This window comes from Stegodyphus dumicola, chromosome 9, assembly GCF_044657685.1.
Source record: "Stegodyphus dumicola isolate Sdum_Otavi_A_Nest chromosome 9, ASM4465768v1".
NCBI classification, from domain to species: Eukaryota; Metazoa; Arthropoda; class Arachnida; order Araneae; family Eresidae; genus Stegodyphus; species Stegodyphus dumicola.
The window spans coordinates 17,541,048-17,563,771 of NC_140776.1; the positions used below are offsets into that span (position 1 = coordinate 17,541,048).

Sequence of the window (22,724 nt, forward strand, 5' to 3'; positions counted from 1 at the left end):
TTAACGCCTACTGACATTTCCATCATTTCGGATTCGTTGCCAGAGCCTAGAGATGGAACTTTGGTCTATTCCAAGTTCCTCGGATACTTCCATCTGAGCACGCCCAAATTCAGGCAGCCGGTAATTCTACCATGTAAAAATGATCCACATGCGTCCTCTATGTCATAACTATTCGGGTTACAGAGCGGCTTACAGAACACTTGTGAGCAATTTTACTTCCTTGATATCATTCCTTATATGCACCTCTCTTACACTCTCGTCATTGTGGCTTACCATCGGCGTCATTTGATGGCTTTCTGTAATTTGCATATTGTTCTTAAAGATGTATGCGATTATTCTGCAGGAGAAAGTTTTACATCAGAGTTCGATTTACATGTGATTTTGAATTATCCTTAATTTATAGACATGAGTTTGTATTTACATTTGATAATAAGTGAAAGCGCTTTAATTCTGGTTTCACTAAAACAGCTTTAAAATTGAAAAAAAGTGGTGAATGATGAACCACTATAGAAAATAAATAATCAAACTAAAGAATTTTAAAATCAAACGGTTATGAAAAACCAAAGAGGGTTCACATTTCTCGTGACATCTTCATCAGGGGGTTGGCGTCGGAATATATAAAAGTCATACCATTTTCTGAGTTAACCGATGAAGAACTTAGCACAGCCGAATAATTTAATAATATGTAATTGCTCATTTGCTGCTCAGCTCCGACAGCCTATGAATGTGATAGATCAGCATTTGGTTAAAAGCTCTTTGATCAGAGTCGAAAACAGAAGATGGAATAAAGGAAAAACAAATAAAGAATAAATTAAATTCTATAAATATGATTAAAATACCAACAGGACCTTAAAGAAAAAGCAAAAAACAAAGATAATTTGTGATGACCGCTGCAGTTTAAATACATTTCGTAGTCTCTGCAGTGGCGCCCGAACTAAAAGCGTGGTGAATGATGATTCTCCAGATCCAGGATTTAGCGATTGGGTCCCCTAAAACCCCAGTCGCTCTTTAAAAAGGGGGTAGATAAGATATTTCTCCCGCCTTTTAGCGTTGTTTATTTTTCATCTCTCCTGCCTCCAGAAAAAAATACCTAATATCTCTACACATCTTTGTCACAAATAGAACGCAAACTTTTGTTTTTAATAAATTTTATAAGCCAACTTTATTAATAAAATTATTATAATTTGATTATTGTTCTTTTGGTACCATGTTTTTTAAATTAATGAGATTTTAGAACATGCAGTTAGAAAATTACTGTTGCATCCAATTCAGGTAACAAAAGTCAGGTGTTTTGATATAAGGTATTTTCTCACTCTTTTCTGTATGCCTTCGTGGTGTAATTGGAAGCATACTCAATGCGTATTCGAGAGGATCCAGGTTCGAGTCCAGACCAAGTCATTGCAAATTTTTTATGTCTCTTATTTCGAAAAACCTAATGATTCTATAAGTAGCGCCCTGAACTAAAAGGTGGTATGCGATAATTCGTCACCAATAGAATACATAGAGAGAGTTCCCTAATCACCCTTTAAAAGGGGAGTATGTAGTCTGTTTTCTCCCTCCTTTCCGCATGCCTTCGTCCATTGGAAGCATACTCGGCGTGTATAGGCCAGGTCCCGGGTTCGAGTCCTGGCTAGGGCATTGCACATATTCACGTCTGATGCCTCAAAAAACCTAATGACTGTACAATCAAATAGATAAAAAATTTAGAAAACTTTACAGTAAATTTTGAAACAAAAATGCTGTATATTTCTATAAATTTTAAATAAATTTGTACAAAATTTGATAAATTCAGAGAAACCGCAAAAATGAGATTTTCCCTTATCTTCGTAAGAAGCAGAATGTGATATCGAAATTGAAATGAACAATAGAAAACTAAGTAAAAAGATAAAAAAAAAATATTTCATTTCCCATGTTGAACAACTTAAGTAAATTGAATACATAGTAATTAAAACCTTACTTTTAAATAATTTCTTTTATTTATTCGTATAAGAAATTGTTGTGATGAAAACCAAAATATTCTCCTAATGGACGATGAGAAAAAAAGTAACATAACAGAGAAAAAACTGTTTACCCACCAGCAATAATGATAATGCAACACAAAATGAGAAAACATTCATATCGTAAAACATTTAAAACCCGCAGAATTTAATCTGAGGTTCGCTAAATTAACAGTTAAAAATACGCATAATATCTTAAGTTGCATTCTTAAATGCGGATATATAATTTTAGTACGGAGGGAAAAAATAGTCTGGAATTCAAACTTTCTTGATTACCATCAGTTTAAAACAGATTTTTTTTCTTCTTCTAAAACATAACGTAGGCAGAAAATTATAAACGTTAATTTTCAGGTTAAAAATTTATCCGCAAAAACAGCAGTCATATCTATTTCAAAGATTAGTTTACTTTAATTAACGAAAGAACATAAGAAAATAATTATTTACGTTTCATCTGAGAAACTTATTCTCAAGAAATGCAGTGTAAATATAAAATAAAATTAAAACAGCATAGCAATGTTTTGCTTTGAAATTACGACGGTAATGTTCAGTACTTTATCAACATTAACCTAAAGCTTTAAAAATACTGTCATCTACGTCGTCTAACAACGTATTAGATTTTTTGTGCATCCTGTGATCTTGTTTGTTTCAGCAGAAGTGACTTCATGCCTGCTTCACACAATCAGAATTCACCTTTGTGAACAAAAATTTGATTTCTATATGTACCTTTAGGGTATTACTGGCGATTTTGTCGATTTTCTAGGACCTAGTTAAAAATTCTGTCTTCCAGGAAAAGCCCTTTCGTTATTCCTTCCGCAAAATACATTCATTTTTAATTATTCACGATATGATTTTTCTTCCACTCATGTATGGAGCTTTCATCAAAGCAAATATCGTCGCTTCAGCACGATTTTCATTTTCTTTCGCAAAAATATTTGTCTTCGCTTTTGAAACAAGAACTATGTTTCGTTTGGTAGGAGCCATATTTACTACTAAAACTAACATTAGATCAACTGCATTTCAGCTAAAGCATATGCGATTTAAAGCAGATTTTCTGCTTATGCACAGTATGGAAAATTTCTTGTTGGGTTACATATAAAATTTTTTAATCCTGTGGAAATATCAGAAACCAGCGTTTTATAACAATAATTTGTACTTACCAAAAGTCTTTTAGAAGCAAAAACTTTTAGAATTTAATATTGAGTTATATCTACTTATAACCACATCTGAGAAAATGCGTACTTCTTGTATCAACAATATTTTTATAATTCTTTTGCGAAATACTTTTATATACTATACATGTAATATCAAAAATGAAAAGCAATAAAACATAGATGTGCATTAGAATCCATTTAAAAATTTAAATTTTTGATGCATTATTTTTCTCAGTATACTTATCCCATCAGTAGCAGTTGAGAGAATTTCTAGAAAAGTATTTATTAAAACTTTAACATATATTTTACGAACATGACAGTAACTGGAAAACTTCTCCAAAAATTAATTTTAAGCCACCAAAAATGTCTTTCACACCTGAAAGTATTTTGCGAAATGTTAACACTTTCATGTGTGTTCATGTGTTTCATGCGAAGTGTTAACTCTGCTCTCTGCATGGTTTCGTGGTGTAACAGCAGCACACTCGGGGCGTAATCGAGAGGCCCTGCGTGGGTATTGCTTATTTTCCATGTACTCGTGTTTCAAAAATACCTAATGCCTCTATAACTTATAAAATATTATAAATAGGTAACATTTATTTTTGAATATAAAAAAATATTCTTTTTTATTACAATATTCATCTAATAAATTGTCTACTAATAAATTCTAAAATTTTCTGTTTTGGTAAATGACTTTTCTTTCAATTTTTAAAGAATATTATTATTATCTGAGATAGTATATAGTTGTTTTTTCCTTTTTATTGAATTTAGGGATTTTTTAAAGCTTTGCTTCGCTTACAAAGAGAAATTTGTTTCATCAGTAAAGGCTCTTTGATTATTTTTCTTTCGCCAACAAAGGGAATGATCAGAATTTCTTCATCTTCTTCTTCCAGTATCCTACCCGTTATCCTTTCTAAAAGCTGAGTAATTGGCAAGTATTTCATGAATGCTGTCGTTACTCGAGAATGTGTTTCCAAGTAACTTTCCGCTTTCAGGAATATCTTTTTATTTTCAATAAGAAGACCAGAATTTCTTCATCTCCCTGTAGAATTCCTATTTGTATTTTAGAAGTTGAATAACTGGCAAACAATTTTTAATGATTTCTTTATTCAGGAATGTGTACTATGAGGAATATGTTTTTACTTTAATATGAAGAACTTCTCTATCTTAAGATTGCCCCGCCATTGAATATTAATTACTCGTATTTACCAATTAAAATTTATCTCTTAATTTCCCAAAATAGAATATTTTTGTTGTGTATTATGTATTGAACAATATAACATATTTCATCTGACATTATGTGCACTAATCAACAACACTGAGAATATAACATGCATAGCACTGAGTGTAATTATGTCACTAATTAATAAGGTAAATAGATGTTCAATATCAGTAAACCATTTTTCAGAGAGTAATTCATGTGTGCACAAACATTATAACCATTCAATATACAGGTATTAAATGCATTGTGTAAGCGAAACTAAACTCAGTAAATTAGAGTATATGGTTCAGTATCATAAATTTAATTAAAATTAAAACAGTTACCAATAGGTAAGAAAAACAAACTAACGTTTATTCAAGGTGATATTGATGCGAAGTTACATTACGGATAGTGCTATGATAATAACAATATTCATTTTTAATATTAGGAGGTGGCTTGTTAACATAATTAACAGAAGTTCCACAAAAAAATAACATACCTTTAAATTAATTAACAAGGGGAGGTAGCAACCTTACAAGATTAAAATGAAATTATCTCTTCGAACACGGAAATCTTGAAATACATGTTGTTTTGTTTTTGCAGAGGATCACAGACTTCAACATTCAGGGGAAAAACTGGCATTCAGCAAATCTGTGGGAATAAAAGAAAGGGGTAAGCAAAATGAAATCAACTAAGGAAAGGCATCAAAAGACGAGGTCAGACTCCAATTTTTCGTCCTGGACAGCAATTCCATCAGGATGGTTCCAAACTTCTAACTTTCAATATGCCATTTTCTGTGTGGATGACGTCTCAAGACTTCCTTATCAGCAAACAGTTTCAAATTTCGGTGTCCGTCCGCTTCTCTGAAGCTCTCTCAGGTCAGCCATGAAGATCATAGAAGTAGGTAGCATATTTTCGAAATTCGGACCGCCGTTGCTACTCTCCAAGCTGTTCAGTTGAGGTGCACGTTCTCCTTCGCAGCTCGCTCTCCTTCCAACTACGCAGCAACTCTTTTTTGTACACTGGCGAGATCTTGAATAATTGGCGAAGTATGAGATGTCCAAAATCGCCGAGAACGGCAGCCCCAACCGAAGAAATAGAGAAATCTTCAAGGGAAGGATTTCCTCGACTACCAGAAATTGACAACCATCGCGGTTCAACAAATGCAGCCTTCCAAAGCCACGGCGCGAGGTCAAATACCCCTCTGCTGGAAGAAAAGGGGGAAAGCATTAGCCTCTCTCGGGGTCTGTATCTAGTATAGCTAGCAACTGACGAATCTTCACCTTCGTAAACAATCTCCCCGCTGAACATTTCTATGCTAAAGATGCCTGAGCAAACAGAGTGCAGAATATGCAAAACAGCACACATGGTAAAGTACTTGACAAAAGAATTCGGGGCACAGTAGTCCCCAGATAAGGAATTCTGAGAAACGAATTCCAAGCCGACAAATTTTGGATGGAAAAATTACTGAACCAGTGAATAGCTTTCAACACAATAAACAAATTTAATACTGTAAAAGTCAAAACTATTATTTAGCAATTAAATTCAGTTACTGAAATGCACACGTTATAAGTTGTTTCTTCAAAAGAAATAAGTATACATATTCATTTTCAAGATTGAATTTCTTTTTACAACCTTACCACCAGAAAATATGAATTCGAGAAACTTTAATAGATAGAGGGGTAAAAAAATTAAGTTACCTTAATAAACATTAAAATTAACACACCAAAAGTGCAGTAACAAAATATTAAAATAATTAACGTTAAAAGTTAACAACCTTAAGGGTCAGAAACAAAGAAGTACGAAAATCAAGTAAAACTTAAGTTCCTAAACTCAAATTAAAATTAAACATCATCAAATTAAAATTAAACATCATCAAAAAAAACATAAATTTAAAGTTTACAAAAGTTACTGTTTAAACTTACAACGAACTTTAAACAAACTAAAGCAAAAATTAATGACTTTAATTGGATCAAAACTGAATAAGGGCACTTAACTTAAAGCTTGAAAATAATAATAATTAATACCTAACAGTTTAATTATATTCTCTCACACAATATTATTCATCTGCGTGTTTTAATTATTCTGTCTCTTCTACCAAAGAAAATTCTAAATCATGTTTATCTACATTTTCTATTGTATATACAAATGCTACCATTCGAGGTTGATACATAAATTTTAAATGGCTTATAAATTACAAAACCCACAATTTGTGATTTATTAGTTTTATAGTATGCAGATAGAAACTACTAGCCAACGTTAGTTAAGGATATATTCATGAGGGGTCGGGCAATTTCCATAATCAGCAGGAGCATTCTTATTTTCTTTTCCATTTCATTTTTGAATTAAACTTTAAATCTAGTCTTCAAAATTAATCTTCGCAATCCCAAATATTCGATTTGCAAATCGTTTCACATTCAATTTAGACATGTTAATATTTTTAAAATACTGGTTGGTCTTAACGAGTTATTTGTTACGCTGCTGTCCACCCAAACTGCAACACCAAGAAAGACAAGATATATCACAACAAAGTTTATTTAGTAGATTAGTTAGTAGTACTTGTTGACTAAGTATCAAATGATTAAATTTATAGACTTCTGTGAAGTGTGGTTCCTTCCAGAATCAGTAGCCAGAGTAGCCGCCATTGTTGGAGCCATTGTTGCCACATGCCTCGGCATTGATTCAAAGAGACTTTGGATGTGTTCTTGGAGTACAGCAGACTAAGCAGCTTCCACTTGTTGCAAAAGTTGATCTGGTGTGGCAGCTTGGAATGCACCCCCGTATTTAATCGGGTCAATCGTTCAGCAACCATGGACCACATGTTTTCTATCGGGGAAAGATCCAGAGAGCGAGCCGGCCAGGGAAGCAATTCAATCTGGCTATTGACGAACAACCCTTGGACAATGCGTGCTACATGTACTCACTCATTATCCTGTTGAAATATGGCTGTGGGCAAGTCATCAAGGTAAGGAAGGACAACTGGCTCCAACACCTCGGAGATGTAGCGCTGGCTGTTTAAAGTACCAACAATGCGTATTAGATGAGTGCGAGAGTGATACCCAATACCGCCCCATACCCTAATACCCGGTGTAGGACCAGTGTGGCGGTGCATAACACAGCTGTTCAGCATCTTCTCTCCACGGTATCTCCAGACTCGAATCCGACCATTGTGGTGTTGCAGAGAGAAGCGTGACTCGTCATTAAAGACAATTTCATTCCATTCTGCCATCCACATCCTTCTTTCATCGCACCATTGGCGGCGAAGACGTCTGTGGTTCTGCGTCAAGGGTAGACGAAGCAATGGACGTCTTCAGGACAGACAACTCTGCTGTAAACGGCGTCGAATGGTACCCGCAGACACTGGATGATGCGTTACAGACTAAATGTGCTGTGCTATGGTTCGTGATGTGACTGAGCGATCCGTCACTGCCATGCACACAATGTTCCTGTCATCACGTGAAGTGGTGCACTGAGGTGGATGCGATCGAACACGTCGGTCCGTCGTACCCTCCTGCATCCAACTGTCACATATCGACATTATAGTTGTTTGATTTCGTCCAACACCACTACCGATCTCCCTGGAAGATAATCCACACTCCCGGTAGGCCACTATCCTTCCTCTGTCGAACTCGGATACTTGATCAAACGATGATCGCTGTTTACTACGAGGCATAATTGATCGTTTTTTTTTTGAAAAAATAATAATAATAAAAAAATAAAAAACAAGATAAACACACTTGCCGAACTTGAAATCGTCGAACACTCCAAGTCTTAAATAGCGCTTTAAGTGGCGCCAAAGGCACGCGTGATGTGCGTCTGCGCTGAAATTCTAATCATTTGCATATATCATCTCCGCTATTGCATGTTGTAAATTTCATGTTATTTGCATGCTTCCTTCAGGCCGTTGCATTTACGGTGGCCAGCAGTGTATAAACGATGGTTCATTTTCAACCGAAGCAATTTTTACTTATATTTTTCCTTTTTAGCCCAAAGGGAGTTAGCCCAGAAGAGCTATTAATCTCAAAATGACATTTTACGTTGAATCACTAAAATCGCTGAATGACTTTTCAAATTGTTGCCACCAGATATTATCTCCTTGTAATATATTTAAAGAAATAAGACAATGAAGAATCTCCGTGAATGTCATTTGTGTTTCTCGCATTGTGAAAAACAGCATTACCTAAAGCCATCAAATTTTGAATAACGTAGTCTTCCACCCTGATATGGTCCCTTGGAAGCCCGAATTTAGGATCTGTGCATTTCATATTTTGTAAAATTTTAATGGATATTTGACTAAAAATCTCAACGATTTGAAAACGAGCAATGGCAACGCTCTACGGAAAAAATACAATTGTATCTCCAGCGGATTTTATCTCCAGACTGTCTGTCAGAAATTCTAAAGATATACTGTTTTTAAATATTTTACTGTGTTTTTCAAATTCTGTAAAACTTTAATGAATTTTTAACTAACGAACTTATTTTAAAGCGAGCAATGGCAACACCGTAAGAGAAAAAAACATTTCCTCTCCAGCGCGCGAAGCTGTCTATCGGAAGTTCAATGGATAAGCTGCTTTTAAATATTTTAACCCAAAGGGACATTAGCCCAAATACTCTCGAAGCGTGTATGTGTATGAAAATGAGAAAAAGGCACCTTTGGGCGTAATATAAAATCTGAAAGCTTATTAGAATATTTTATTTTTTGTACCATGCGCTTTAGAAACTTTGCGTATCAATGATTTATGAACTGTACTGTGATGATCTATGTACTCACGTTTCTAAACATACACATTCTGTTTTACAGATATAATAATATAAAGTTCATCACTACAAATTGGCAAACTTTTTCATTTTCATTCATTGAACTGTCATTTTCGAATTAAAGGTGACCGATTTAATAATCTCAAAAACAGAATCAACTGCTACGGCTGCACATGAATGTCTTGTCATATGTTGCCTGCTATACAGGCAAGATATAACGAATTAATACCAAAATTAAGATATTTCGGTGGTCGTGAGAAAAGGAATTCGATACAGTCACATTAAATGTATTATAGTGCGGTTGAAGCATTAAAGAGCCCATTACAGTTCATAGAAATAGTAGTCACTTTGAGAAGTATTTGTCGGCAGGAGGTGGATACTATAAAAGAGTTCACTTAATTTCGTTTTTAATATACTGTACTCAGTTTTAAAATAGTACTACTTATATTGAGTTTTAAAATCTATCGTTATTGCATTAAATGTCACTGCATCTTTTCTTTTTTTCAGAAATTCCGATGACGAAGGCAGTTCTAGTGGAGAGAAACATTGTTTCCAAGGTGGCAACACGACAGATAGTCACGAAATGTCCGAAGCAGAGTGTGATCGTGATTACCACCAACATATGAGGAAAGGTAATTATAAAATATCCCATACTTGTTTGGCAAAATGGCAATCTAAAGATAGCCGCTAAGTAGCTAACAGACAGAAAACTATATTAAGTTTAATCCTTTTATTTTCGATATATTCATACAGATAATAATTCATGTGATTTTGAATACGTATTTTAGTTTAAGTGTTATTGAAGTTCAGAATTCAATGCTAGTAACCCTTTCATGGTTATGAGCTACTATGTAGCTATTGACTTATTGAGACACGGAGGGACATCTTAATCTTTTAGGAGAATTTGCTTTAAGAAACTTGTTAGCTTTTTTTATTTTATTTTTCTAAAACACATTGCCAGTTTAAGCTCAGTGTAGATGGTTCGTTGTGGTGTTGTGACTAAACTCACACGTCTGACCTATTAAGAACAGGCCCACGAATTTTATCGTGGCAAGCAATACAAGAATACGTCTATAGTTGGCAGTAAAACGTGAACACCATACATGTGACAATCCGACTTTGCTCAGTCCTGTCTCAGTTTTGAGAGAGAGCATCCTGCGGAGTGGTTCCTAGATACTCCCACTCCTGTTCCTCTACCATCAACCACTCGATATGACTTTCGGCTGGCCGTGTATTTTGAATGCCCACATGCCGCGCAGACACTATACATTTTAACCCGGGGCCTTCGGTACGACAGTCGGCGTCACTAACCACTTTTCCGTCTAAGCAGCAGAGTAGATGGCAGTGTACATATCATAATCATTTCTAACTTAAATTACACTACACTACTCGATGAATCAATATATATATATATATATATATATATAAATTTTGCATGGTTGTGTGTTTGTTGTTCTCGATAAACTCAGTCACTACTACAGCTATCGTCAGCAAACTTTCTACAATTCTTTTCTGGGTCTTGGAAAAGGTCGGAGTCCACTTTTTCTTAAAATTTTTTTAAAGTAGTAAAGTAGCTAAAGTCATAGATATGAATTACCACTCTGAAAACGCAAATTTTCGCCCTCATTTTTCCGAGTGGTAACAGTCTCACATGCTAGAGATAAAAAGCTGCTTTATTTCGAGAAGTGTTGTCACTGCTTGCTTTCAGATCATACAGTTTGTTAATAAAAAATTTGCAAGTTTTACAATGAAATAAAAATAGCATTGCCAAACAATAAAAACATTATTCCCGATTCGAAGAATTCGTAGGAAGCCATTTCGACTGTTCCCATCTTCGTACAACTTTTCGACCGAGGTATTAATTAAAAACACTGAAAACACTAATTTCCGTATTAATTTTTTTGAGTGGCAACAGTCTTGCGCGTTGAAGATAAAAATGCTTTATTTCCAAAAAGTGTTGCTACTGCTTGCTCGCTTTCAAATCGTATAGTTTGTTAATCAAAAATTTGTAGTTTTTTTAAATCTGTATGTATAAAGAAGGATATCTATGTGTTTGTTTGTTCGCCTTATTGATTTCCGATCAATAATGATAAATTGTTTTGTTGCATTTAATCGACTAAAATTGAATATAAGTGAATAGTGGATGGAACTTCAGCTTTTGCGACGATTTGATTTGAAAAATGAAAATCATTAAAAGCTGAGGGGCATTGTTGCTGATATAATGAGAGAAAATTAGTTTATTTTTCTATCGACATTTTTTATGTGAGTTCCATATCGCATCAGATTAGAAAATGTATGGCTATGAATCGTATGTTTCGTACCGTTATTAGAGAAGGATTACAGCGGTATAGCTTTCAATCTAACGTAACTGGCATCAGGTACTTGCTTCCGCTAGTATTATTACACACACTGGCCAATGAATTTGAAACCGCGGATAGCGCTGTGTACCTAATTTTAAACAATCTTCTGAGACTAAAAAGTAAAAATATTCAACTCATCATCATTGGATTCACAGATTTACGCCCGGAGAATACCATGCATTGGCTATGCAGCTTTTAACTTTTTAGATCTTATAAAGTAGATGGAAGAGGAAAGTGCTGTTAGATGCGTTCTTTCACCATGTCCCGCACATTTTCTATGTAGTTAAGATCCAGGCTATGCGGTGGCCGGGTAAGGTGGTGGAAGTCAGGCTGATGTTCATTGATCCAATTTTCAACATTTCTGACACTGTGTATAGTTGCATCATCGTTCATGAAGTATCCTTCGCCATCAGGCTAAAAATGCAATATTGCAGGGTGCACTTGATCTGACAAGTATATCTAGGTATTTCATGGCTGTTGTCTATCCTCGAGGCATCACTTTCATGCCAGCACTTCTATGGGGGCACCACTTCTTTGCCAGCAGAACATACACCATATTATGATACTCCCAACAAACCTTTGCAGAATGCGAGTCAGGTAAGATAGCTTCATGGGGTTCTCGGCAAATTCGACGTCTTCCATCAGTGCCAAATAAAGTGCAGCGTGATTCATCCAACCACATTACCCGTTTCCAATCCTTAGATGTCTAGTGTCGCTTTTTCCGCCACAGCTGCAAACGAGTTCTTGCAAACGTCGGGCAGAAATGTGTGGCTTTCTCACAAGCACCCGACTATGCATTCCTATCCTCTGCAATTATCTGACCATGGTTCGAGCTAAAATCGGTTGGGAAGAGACTTGGTTGACGATTTATGTCAACTGAAGTACAGCAGAGTCCTGGTTTCATACAATTCGTTGGAGACGACGCCGATCATTCTTTTGGAAAAGGGGTGCTCGATCCACAGTTACGTCTTCTAGAGAAGGACTGTGGGTTCTGATTTCGACTTTTGAAAACCTTTGCTAAACGGGCACCAACATTAATACCTTTTTCAAATGGCGAAGGATCTGTCGTTTTCCCCATTCCACTTCATTCATCATGAAAAGCACTCTAACACCTTACATATACTAGCATTCTAACTATGTGGAACCCACCTGATAAAAAATTTGCATACTTCATCCCTAGCACGCATTCAAATGAAAATATCAAAGCTTTCTAATTTATTGGCCATTGTGTGTGTAAACAGTACTTTTTCAGCAGTTATACACTTATTCCAAATATGAAGTCTTTATGTTATCATTTATTCGTACTGTAAAATGTTCATATTATCAAATGGGATGATTATCTTGGCATTTGTACGTATTGTAAGTGGAGCAAATTCTGATACACAAAGATTCGAAATGGAAATGTTATCTTAAAGAAAATTAATTCCATTTGGTTTCATTAACACTAGTGACATTCTAAAGACTCACAGTCCGACAGTTGTGTTACTTCCTTTGGGGAAGAAATCAGATGAGATTTAAGAAGCAGATCGTTAAGTCTTATATTGCATTTTTAGAATACTAAATTTCATTTTGCGAATCTGGAAAATAAACTGCAGAATTTCATTAACTGTGAAGATCTAAACTACATACTTCGAAATTGTGTTATAATGCAGAAGTTATTTAACTGTTAGTATAATTATTCTAACTGTTATAAACAGCCCAAGCTTATACATCCTCATTCGTCGTGAGTAATCTGTTTATAAATAGTCTGCAGTGAGTAATCTGTTTCAAGACCGCCTATGCTTTTGTGCGTTAACATTTGTGCGTTTAGTGGAAATACAGACTTTATACACTCTGCAAAAAGTTAAGATAATTTTAATATTTGATCTTCGTACTCCAGAAAAACCGGACAGATTTTAATAAAATTTGGTGTGAACATAAGTTGATATAATACAAGCAAAATAAACATTCAACAGTTATACACATATTCGTGTGTGACACTAATGGGAGTCTGAAGATCTGAAACAACGGTTGCAGAAGACACAAACGAAATGGGTTAATAGGGGGTATGGCCCCCTTACAGCCATACAGGCCTCGCAGCGTGATGCCATACTGGAAATAAGGCAGTTTATAAGTGCCTGTGGCAATTGGTCCCACTCAGTCAGCAACGCTGTTTTCAGTTCCTGGATGGTTCTCGGAGGGAGGTTGCGAGTTGCAGATGCCCTCCCCAGAGCATCCCAGACATGCTCTATTGGGCTGAGGTCTGGAGACCTGACTAGCCAATCCATCCGGCGAATATCCTCCCTCTCGAGAAATTCGTCGACCAGAAGAGCTCTATGTGGCCTCGCGTTATCGTACTGTCAAGATGAACTCGGGGCCCACTGCACCCCAAAAAAGGCGAACATAGGGCTCCAAGACCTCATCTCTATACCTCAGCACAAGTAACAGAGCTTCTGTCAAAGACATAGAGAGGTGTGTAGCCATCCAACATGATGCCTGCTCAGACCATTACACCGCCACCGACATAATTGGTGATTTCGCCGACACTGGAGGGTGGGTCCCTGGCTCTCTCCATATGAAAATACGGCTAGAATCGGCGCTTAGGCTAAAACGGGACTCTTCACGGTAGCTCATTGTTCCGTACTCCAATCACTATGCTGCCTGCACCATGCTAAACTGACTCTCCTGTTCGTAGACGTTAGCGGAACGCAAACAGCCGGTCTTCTGGCAAACAACCCTCTCTCATTAAGTCTTTTGGAAACAGTCACCCTTGTTACACGGGTGCATGTGTCTGCATGCAGGTCCCGAGAGAGCTCAGAAGCTGTAGCCCCTCTGTTACGCCTCTCTAAAATGGACAAATAGCGATATTCTCTGGCCGTCGTGGCTCTTGCACAACCTTGCCCAGACTTTCTGTCGATGGATCCGGTATCCTGGAACTGTTTCCATAGGTTACACACGACGCCGGGCGTAAAATTACACTCTTTACATATCTGGACTTGCGAATGGCCTGCCTCTAGCCGCCCCACAATTCGCCACCTCATTCCATCATCTAAACGTTGGTGGTTACTCATTTTTACTGTTCCGACGTGAATTTATCCGATTGCTGCAAGATAACACCAAGAAATTCACCTAGGTGTGCTAGCGAACGCAATTCGTCTTACCCTCCACGCGCTTATAAAGCCTGTTTTTCTGCTGGCTCCGCCTACGCACATGTGTACGCTTACGTATTTGCCGTACAAGATTTGCACTTTTATCTAGAAGTACTGGTTTTTCCTTTAGTTTGGTTCTTTTCATGTCATTCGATAAAACATGCAAATTTTATTAATTTATTTTACCAGTGTAGATCGCGTGCTGTCTTGTCTATAGATAAAATTATCTGATAAAATTTTATTAAACCCATAGAGCTTTGAGTTTTGTAGCTGACAAGTATTGTCAGTTATAAAGTAAATATTAACCTCTAATTGGCTTTCACTGTCAGTAAGCAATATATCCCATGCAGCTCATTATGAATTTCGCGCCATCAAGAGTGTGTTCTAGTAGGTTATTGGATTATAAAATGCTTAGATCTCCGTTTATTTTGGATACTACTTAGATGTAAAAAACAGGAAAGGAGTATAAGGTCTTCAGCGTCGTTTTTTACAGTATATACTGTAGAGGTATATAATTTTCAGGCTAAAGTTTGTCAATTAACTCTTAGAAATAGTTACATGGTAACTGTCATCAAAAGATATCATTAATGTCACTATGTTCAATTATTTTTCATCAATATATTAGAAAATAACTTTGAGAGAAATATTTTGCTCGATTTTTATGAAATTTGATATCTATTATCAAATACCATACAATGAGGGATCTTAAAAACAGAGATAGAGAAAGTAAATAAAAAAAATAACTTTCCAGCCATGCTTTTATCTCCATCTATTGTTCCTTTCTGAATAGAAATTCTAGTCTTGAATCACCTATTTAAAGGCATATAACTTAATCAGATAAACATAACATGGAAACTATTGTGTCAATATTTGACTTACGAATTTCGACAGAATTTCTAGAGTCTGTAAATATGCTTTAACTGTACATTCTCTAAAGGTTGAATTATTTATTGCAACTATTGCAACAGAGTATCTTTTCAGATAGTCTGTGTAATTTCTCTTACAGGAGACGCCGAAGTGGAGAGCTTTCTGTGGCACTGCGATTAGAAGTAATATATAGTTCTTTGAATGTTAATATTGATATTAAGAGTCAACATCGTCTTGGACAGAGATAAAGATTCCTTCCAATGTGCTGTAAATTATTCAGTTATACTTAAATCACGGTCCGCGGTAGTCCACATCCTCATCTTGTGATGGGACAAATAGGACCATATCCTTCGCGGTGATTCACATTTGCATGCTTCTCAAATAGCCCTTGTGACTCTTCTAGATTTTTAAAAGAGACAAAAAGTAAAATTTAAATTAACTGCGCATACAGTGATGCTGTAGGTGAAAGACTTAAAATTTTGAAACTACTCATGGCAATTGCCTGTTACTTTTCCCTCCCAGGAATGCCATTTTATGAAATTTATAATTGGTTGGGTTTTATGTAGTTTATTATTGGTAACCTATAGACTTCGCACTCGAGTAAAATAGCAATAGCAGAGCGCTTTAAAGCACTATGATGATGCCGCTTCTTACCAGCATGCATTCAAACATAAAAACGCTACACAGGAATCTGAAAGCTTCATCTGATTAATATAAGCAGCACTTATTTAACCCTTTAGCCGCTGGTGTTGCGTTGACGCAACGGTCAAAATAAATGCGTATATAAATATAACTACCTAAGATATTTTATACCAGCAGATGATTTTGTGTAGGGAATATTATGAAGATTATTTCTGTAAAAGAATATTTGCCTTCAACAATCATTTTGTTTATAATAATTAATCTCATACTTAAGGCAAAATTTAAGCAAAATCTTCGACATGATATTTTTGCTGAAAATATTTAACCAAAGAATCGCCGTCTTTATGAGTGATCTATTTTTAGTCAAGGTCACCGTTTATCAGAACATTACATCAGTCAGATGTTTATATTTGTGTTGGTGGGTAAGGGTAAACAGGTGTTGCGTTGACGCAACGTCAGCAGGAAACGGGTAGTCAATCTCCTTTTCCACTCATTCCTTTCGATATTCTGGTTCATGTTCTGGTTGTTTAAAAATGTCTAGAGCGAGGTATCTTACATTATAAGAAGCCCTTCAAAGATTTTTTGATGAAGAAACAGATGATGATAATGTTAATAATGACCATAAAAAGTTTAAAAAGCAGAAGACTGAAATCTTGAAGAGGATAAAAAACAAACTGTTAGTTATGTCTCAGGAAGAGCATGAAGAAAGAGATAGAAGAGAAATTATAAAACACAAAACACAAGGTAAAACTAGTGCACAGATTTTCGATTTTCTTATGGTGTAGAAATTTACTCTCTTCTCGTTGAACAAACAAATATATACGCTCAGCAAAAGAAAAAAAAAAAGAAAGCCCAGAATTTATTGCATCTGAAGCCTATATGAGAAGATTTATTGGAATATTATTGCTTACAGGATATCATTCTTTACCTTAAGAAAAAATGTATTGGTCTTTTAATGAGGAGATTTCTGTTCCTGTTGTACGAGAATGGATATCACGTTTGCAGTACAGGAATATGAAGCAGAATTTGCATTTGACAATAGTCAAATCGACAATACTGATAAATTATATGAGGTGAGACCTTATGTAAACTTACTAAATATCACCACGTTTTACTACTAGAAATATACATTCTCCTTTAGATTTCAGACGCGAGAATGCATTATTTCTTTAGCAAACTCCTATTGAGAGTGTAGAATTAGCCAGAAATAGATCAGCAACAGGAAGATCTAGTAAATTCAGCATTCAAAAAACGTTGCATGGAGATGCGTAGACATTTTATCGTAAAGTCCGTTGATAACAAAAGACTTTGTTGTAAAGAGTATCACTGCCAGACTGTTTATAGATGCAAAGTATGTAATGTAGCTTTACATCATGATCGTAATCAAGCTTTTCAAATGAATCTTTCAAATGAAATAATCTGTATTTTTAAAAGAAATACAATGCATATTTAATTATTAAATTAATTACAAGTAATGTGATTTGTAGATTTATAAAACGTTATACAGCTAAAACGTAATCCTGCGCTCCACTCAAAAGAAACATCACACGAGTACAATCCTACTCACTAAACATCCGTACTCTTATTCCGATGACGGTGCGCGAACGCAACACTCGCTTTTTCCACAGGTAAGAGCATTTTTGTTTTTATTTTCAATGTAAATGTATGTTATAAATGCTTAATTTAATATTTGTTATTATTTTCATGAGAAAAGGAACATTCCTTGTACTTTTGGCGGTTAATGGGTTAAATTTCAGTTCCTAAGGTAAAGAGTATCCAAATTTTAATAGCCCTGAATATTAACTTAATTTACAAATAAACATCAGTATAAACATAAATTTATTTGAATTAATTGGAATTTAAACTCATATGTACATTGGTTGTAATAGATGCTAAAATTTTCTTTCGAAGGGATCCACAGATAATTATGATTTATAAATACGGTTTCCACATGAAAAGAATTTTGAGATGTATGATTTTAAATAACGTCTTATTCTTTATAATGAGCATAATCTTATTTCCAACGTAACTGTAAACAAATATTTTGAATAAAAACTATTGAGACCACGTCGAAGAAATGTTAAGAAAAAAGAAACAAAGCGAATGGAAAGAAAAAAAAAAGATACTTTATTATGTAAAAACAATGTATTTATTGGAAGCGTTCTACTTTCTTTTTTTTAATGCGTCAGTTTTTTTCTGAACATCCAATAGTTCGAACAATAAACCAATTTATACCATTAGATTAAAAACTATCAAAAATATTGTCAAGAGTATCATTGACGCCTATAAACCATCCCGTTGTAATGAGGGAGTGGACGAGAGCCATTAAATAAAAGAGAGTGTGGGAGAAAACTTACTACTTTCTGGCCTGGATTTGGGGCACGATATCTGCTCATATACTTTATACCTCGATACTGCTTATCGTATTTATGTTTGCACTTTCACAAATCAATATTGCCAAAGTATTGTGTAATAAATATTTAGACAATTACATTGATCCTTTCCTCTGCATCTGAAATTATCATAACTGACAAACTGAATAACTCAAAAATTATTGCTTAGCACAGAGTATCCAAAATCTTTAATATTACGTTATATTAACGATTTGGCGCTAAGCATTAATTTTCATAGCCTATTGACACATAAATGACATTTGCATAAATTACATAAATTGACTTGTGTAACGTAAATCTAAGATATACATACCAAATAAATATTTTAGTAAGTATTTTCGCAAGCTACAAATTTGTTGTTATCGCTTTAAATAATCCCTCCACATAAGCAGGAAGAAATTGATAATATGTCATAAGAATTCACGACATACAAATAAGAACTCAAGGACTACGCGGATATTAAGTTATTATTCCTTTGCACGCATGGAATATCGTCACTTCTCAAAATCACTCGCAGTGTGAAGTAAATCGCAACTCATCTAGCCGCTAAATACCCCAGCTGCTTCGAAACTGAATCTCCGAGCAATCGGCCCCTATCTATACATTGTAACGGGGGCTTTTGGGAGATTTTTTACTTTACTCCCATCGCAGAGCAGCTGGTCCACTTGGTGCTTATCAGCTTGTTTAAATCCTGCCAGAGATGAATCTGTCATACGGCTTCGAAAACGTGCTTTTCCGGATTTCCCAGAGAATCAGAAAATATCGCCAACTTGGCGATAAAAAGTATGGCTCCAACCAAGGCCTCCCATCAAGATGGCCTTGCTCCAACTCGCATTGGGAACGAATTTCTGTTTGAGCTATTTTACGAAGGAAATGTTATTACGCTCAAAATGAAAGATCTACAATTCCATATAGGAAATCAACACTTAATTACAATCTGCAACATTAAAAGTGACGCACTGAGAATGATAATATTACATATATAATTTTTTTTTAATTACGACAAAATTGTTGATGCACATTAAAACGCGTCGGTTCTAATTTAAGTTTCTCTTAAGTAAGTTTAACATAATATTTGCAGAACAATTATGCTCCCCAAACTTTTAACAAATCCTGAAAATAAAATTTGTTATTTCTTCAAAGTTTCGAAAATTAATTTTTCAAAGCTAGATTTAGAACAATTTTTAAACTGCTTTAAATAAAAGACACTTTAAAATAACTTATATATGGGTACTGAAGGAATGTATTTTATTCAACAATAAAACAAAATAAGTCAAAAATAAAAAAATATAAAATACGAAAGATGTCAAATTTTATATTACGCCGAAGTTTTTGTACGTTTTGTGTGTTACCTTTATTTATGAAACGTGTATTAAATTACTTACTTTACTTATTAAGCGTCGTATAACTTTTTAACATTACATGATGTTCTTCGCACTTAAACAGTAAAATTCAATTCAACAGCAGTATGACAAAATATTTAAAAGAGCGTATTGTTTAGAATTTCTGATACACAGTCTCGCGTGCTGGAGATAATTTTTTTTTTTTTTTTTTTTTTTTTTTTCGTACGGTATTGCCATTCTCGCTTTGAAATCGTCGAGTTTGTTAATATAAAATTAATTTTACAAATTTTGAAATAGATAATAAAACAAATTCAAAGCTCCAAATGTGGGCTTTTAGATGCCCATATTCGAGCGGAGGACTACGTTATTAAAAATTGGATGTCTCTAGGTACCATTGTTTTTTCGCAGTGCGAAAAACATACATACATTTATGCAGATTCTTCATTATTTCATTTGTTTAAATATAATGCAGGGCGATAATATTTAGTGACAACAATTTGAAAATTAAAACGCCATTTTATAATATTCGACGCAAAATGCCGAAAAGAAATTATTAGCCCTTCTGGGCAAATTGTCGCTTTGGGCTAATTATGGTCATTCTGAAATAAAAACTAATCTAATAATGCAAGGTTTCATCAATTTTATGTTTCATTACCTTTTATTAATTATTCTTTACAATTCTGAGGTTGAATATTTATGTAAAAGCACTAAAATTCAAATCAGAATCTAAAACTCGCTGAAATTAAGTAAAAGTATAAAGGTCATACAATCTGTTAAGGGAAAAAGCGTCATGAAACCTGTACAAATTTCCAAGTGCGTTTAAGCTATTATCAAAAGTTACTCTGAGTTTACAGTTAATTTCCTCTGTTAACAATCTCCGGCTATCTTAAAAATAGGACATTATCTCTACAGTTACATCCCATAAGGGGGAAAAACATTTATTCATTTTTTAGTTGTGTGGATAATATACCGGAAATTTCCGTAATCGTTTCAAAGAAACAGAAACCTATAATGTGATGAGGACATCAAATCGGCTAAAACAAAGATTTATCAAAGATAAATGATGCAGATAATTCTTAATTTCCTGTTTAATTTTGCATGCCGTTATATTCACAATACTTAAAAGGGTACGTGTAAATTGATTTTTGTTTTTGCACTTCATTTCCTTAAGCTATCTACGTTTCACTTTTCTGGTGTATTAAGGTTTGATACAAATTGCTTCAACAGCAATTATAAGTTGCGTAATCTTCGTTACTTATTATACATACATAAAACTTAGTCGGTGTTTTTTCTTTATTATTAGCAGTAGTTCTAAAATAAACTTTACCTAGGCTAGTGGAAAGTTATTTTAGTGATGATTATTGCATTAAAAAACTATACTAATTTTCATTAATTTTAAGGCTTCACGACCACTGAAGTTCGTTTTCGAGCCTTACAATCAACGACATTAAAGCTAATCTTCTGCAATTTGAAGGTTCCTGATATCATTTAGATGGGCCGTAAATTATTTTATTTATATAAGTAGTTAATTCTACATACAAATTATAGATGGTGGAAAGTTTAACAGTTAGCTAGGTTCAGCAATATCTCAATTACCTGTGGTACTACGGAGGTGCTGGCCTAGCTTCTACCTGTACCTGTTATAAATATACTGCAACATGAAAAAAAAATTGTCCAGTTCATGTTTGAAATTAAAATAAAATTTCGGAAATCATAATGAAGCCTAAAATAGCATTTCATTTTTTATTGAGAATTCATAATTCATGATGATGATTTATAATTTTAATGGAGCTTCGGCGAATGAAGGATTTGCTACCCAATCAGCTAACCGGCATGTGTTGCAGCATGTTTTGTACAGTAAAACTATGAAACAAAAATATCTATCTTTTAGCGCTTTCTACGTGTTTCTTGAGATTTTAACTGTACATTTACTTAATATACTCAAATATGTGTGTAAATAACAAATCAATGCCACAGTTCCATATATCATATTGGAAACCCAACGATATTTACTTACAATTAGTAAAAAAATAACCTTGTATTTGGAGTAGGTTTAGACAAAAAACTCAATCGATTTCGAGGCCAAACGGGTCCCTCTTCATCAGGAGCCAAAACATTTGCAAGAATGGAAAGCAGCGGTCCTGTTAATACCCTACTGCAAGTAGTAGATTTACATTTCTTTCAGTTACAGATCAATGAGAGAGACTGAGCATATAATTTTTGCGCTTTTAATTTAAATGTGAAATAAAGGTAAGCTCACTTCATCAACAAAAGATTATTTTTAGCAAAAAGTATCTGTCAAATCAGACAAATAGAAATAACAGCATTGGAATTAAAAAAATTTAATTTTTTATATCTCAGAATATTAAATTATTTAAGTGATATTTTCATAAGTAGATAGATTTGTAATTTTCGTGTAGGAGTATAAAATTATATTTTATATTGTAGAATCATTAGGAATTCTTTTTTCGAAACAGGTCAAAAAAATGTGCAGTGCCTCGCTGGGACTCGAAAGAAGTTTCTAAAAGAAGATTTTATATTTTCCATCTTTAATTTTTGGAAACTAATACATTATTTAGTAGGCCTATCATAACTGCTTAACTTAAAACTATTTCAAATGTTAAACCACAATCTCATATCAAAAATCAGATTACAAATTTTAATCTTAATTGAATTATGTTTTTCTTCTAGTCCGGTTAAGGATTCTTATATTCTGGTTAAAGAATCTTTTAGAGAGTTCTTTTTAGTTGCGAGATTCGGAAGATACCCGATTAGTCTATGCAAGCCGCCCGGGTTTCCGGGCCTGCTCTCAGCTGTCACCCTGTTACGGTTAAGGTTTTTATGCCTTTAGTTAACCTGCGAGCAATAGTTGTAGAATATAGGGAAT

General features: G+C 34.5%; 1 protein-coding gene across 2 annotated transcripts in view; it reads left to right on the forward strand.

Moving 5' to 3' along the window:
* The window catches only part of LOC118193355 (cell adhesion molecule Dscam1-like), a 978,906-nt gene that overhangs the window by 922,750 nt on the left and 33,432 nt on the right, over positions 1 to 22,724 (forward strand). For both annotated transcript variants that reach the window (XM_085823255.1, XM_085823256.1), the window contains exon 25: positions 9,612 to 9,736. In XM_085823255.1, coding sequence (XP_085679381.1) covers positions 9,612 to 9,736 — 125 coding nt within the window. The remainder of the gene's footprint in view (positions 1 to 9,611; positions 9,737 to 22,724) is intronic.